Below are 478 nucleotides of genomic sequence, written 5' to 3' on the forward strand. Positions count from 1 at the left end.
TGGACAGGGGCTGAGCACCCATCCTTGTGCAGGAGGAAGGAGGTCCCTTTATCCTTGTTCCTGCACTGGATGGTGACATTGGTCCTTGTCTCCACACAGAGGGTGACGTTGGTCCCCATCTCCACACATCCCTCCTGGCGCAGGGAAACGGCAGGTGGGGGTAAGTCGGAATCTGTGCGCAGAGAGTGGACAGCAATGAGACACAGCCCTGTGGGCATCGATCAGAGCCACCCATCGTCCCCAGCACTCTCACCTGTCACAACCAGCTCCACGGGGTCAGTCTTCTGCCATGCCCCCCATTCTTCTGACACCTGGTACTGGCACCGATAAGTCCCCCGCATGTTCCTTACTTGTGCTAACAAAGGAGAACTCAGCCGTGTTCTGTACCTGGTGCTTGTACATGCAGGAGATGAATCGTTCTTCCTGGCAGAGCCGGACCCGGGCAGCCAGCTGGGGCAGGTGGCAGCGCAGGGTGACA

General features: G+C 58.6%; 1 protein-coding gene across 1 annotated transcript; it reads right to left on the reverse strand.

Moving 5' to 3' along the window:
* Positions 1-5: 5 nt before the first annotated feature.
* Positions 6-474, reverse strand: LOC109364708 (leukocyte immunoglobulin-like receptor subfamily A member 2; the record flags this gene model as incomplete). The annotated part of the gene is given in 3 exon segments (XM_019611327.1): positions 6-172; positions 254-335; positions 337-474. Coding segments are annotated over 3 exon segments (387 nt in total), but the record flags the coding sequence as incomplete, so codon positions are not given.
* Between the last annotated feature and the right edge of the window lie 4 nt (positions 475-478).

Source organism: Meleagris gallopavo, unplaced genomic scaffold (assembly GCF_000146605.3).
Source record: "Meleagris gallopavo isolate NT-WF06-2002-E0010 breed Aviagen turkey brand Nicholas breeding stock unplaced genomic scaffold, Turkey_5.1 ChrUn_random_7180001898560, whole genome shotgun sequence".
NCBI lineage: Eukaryota > Metazoa > Chordata > Aves > Galliformes > Phasianidae > Meleagris > Meleagris gallopavo.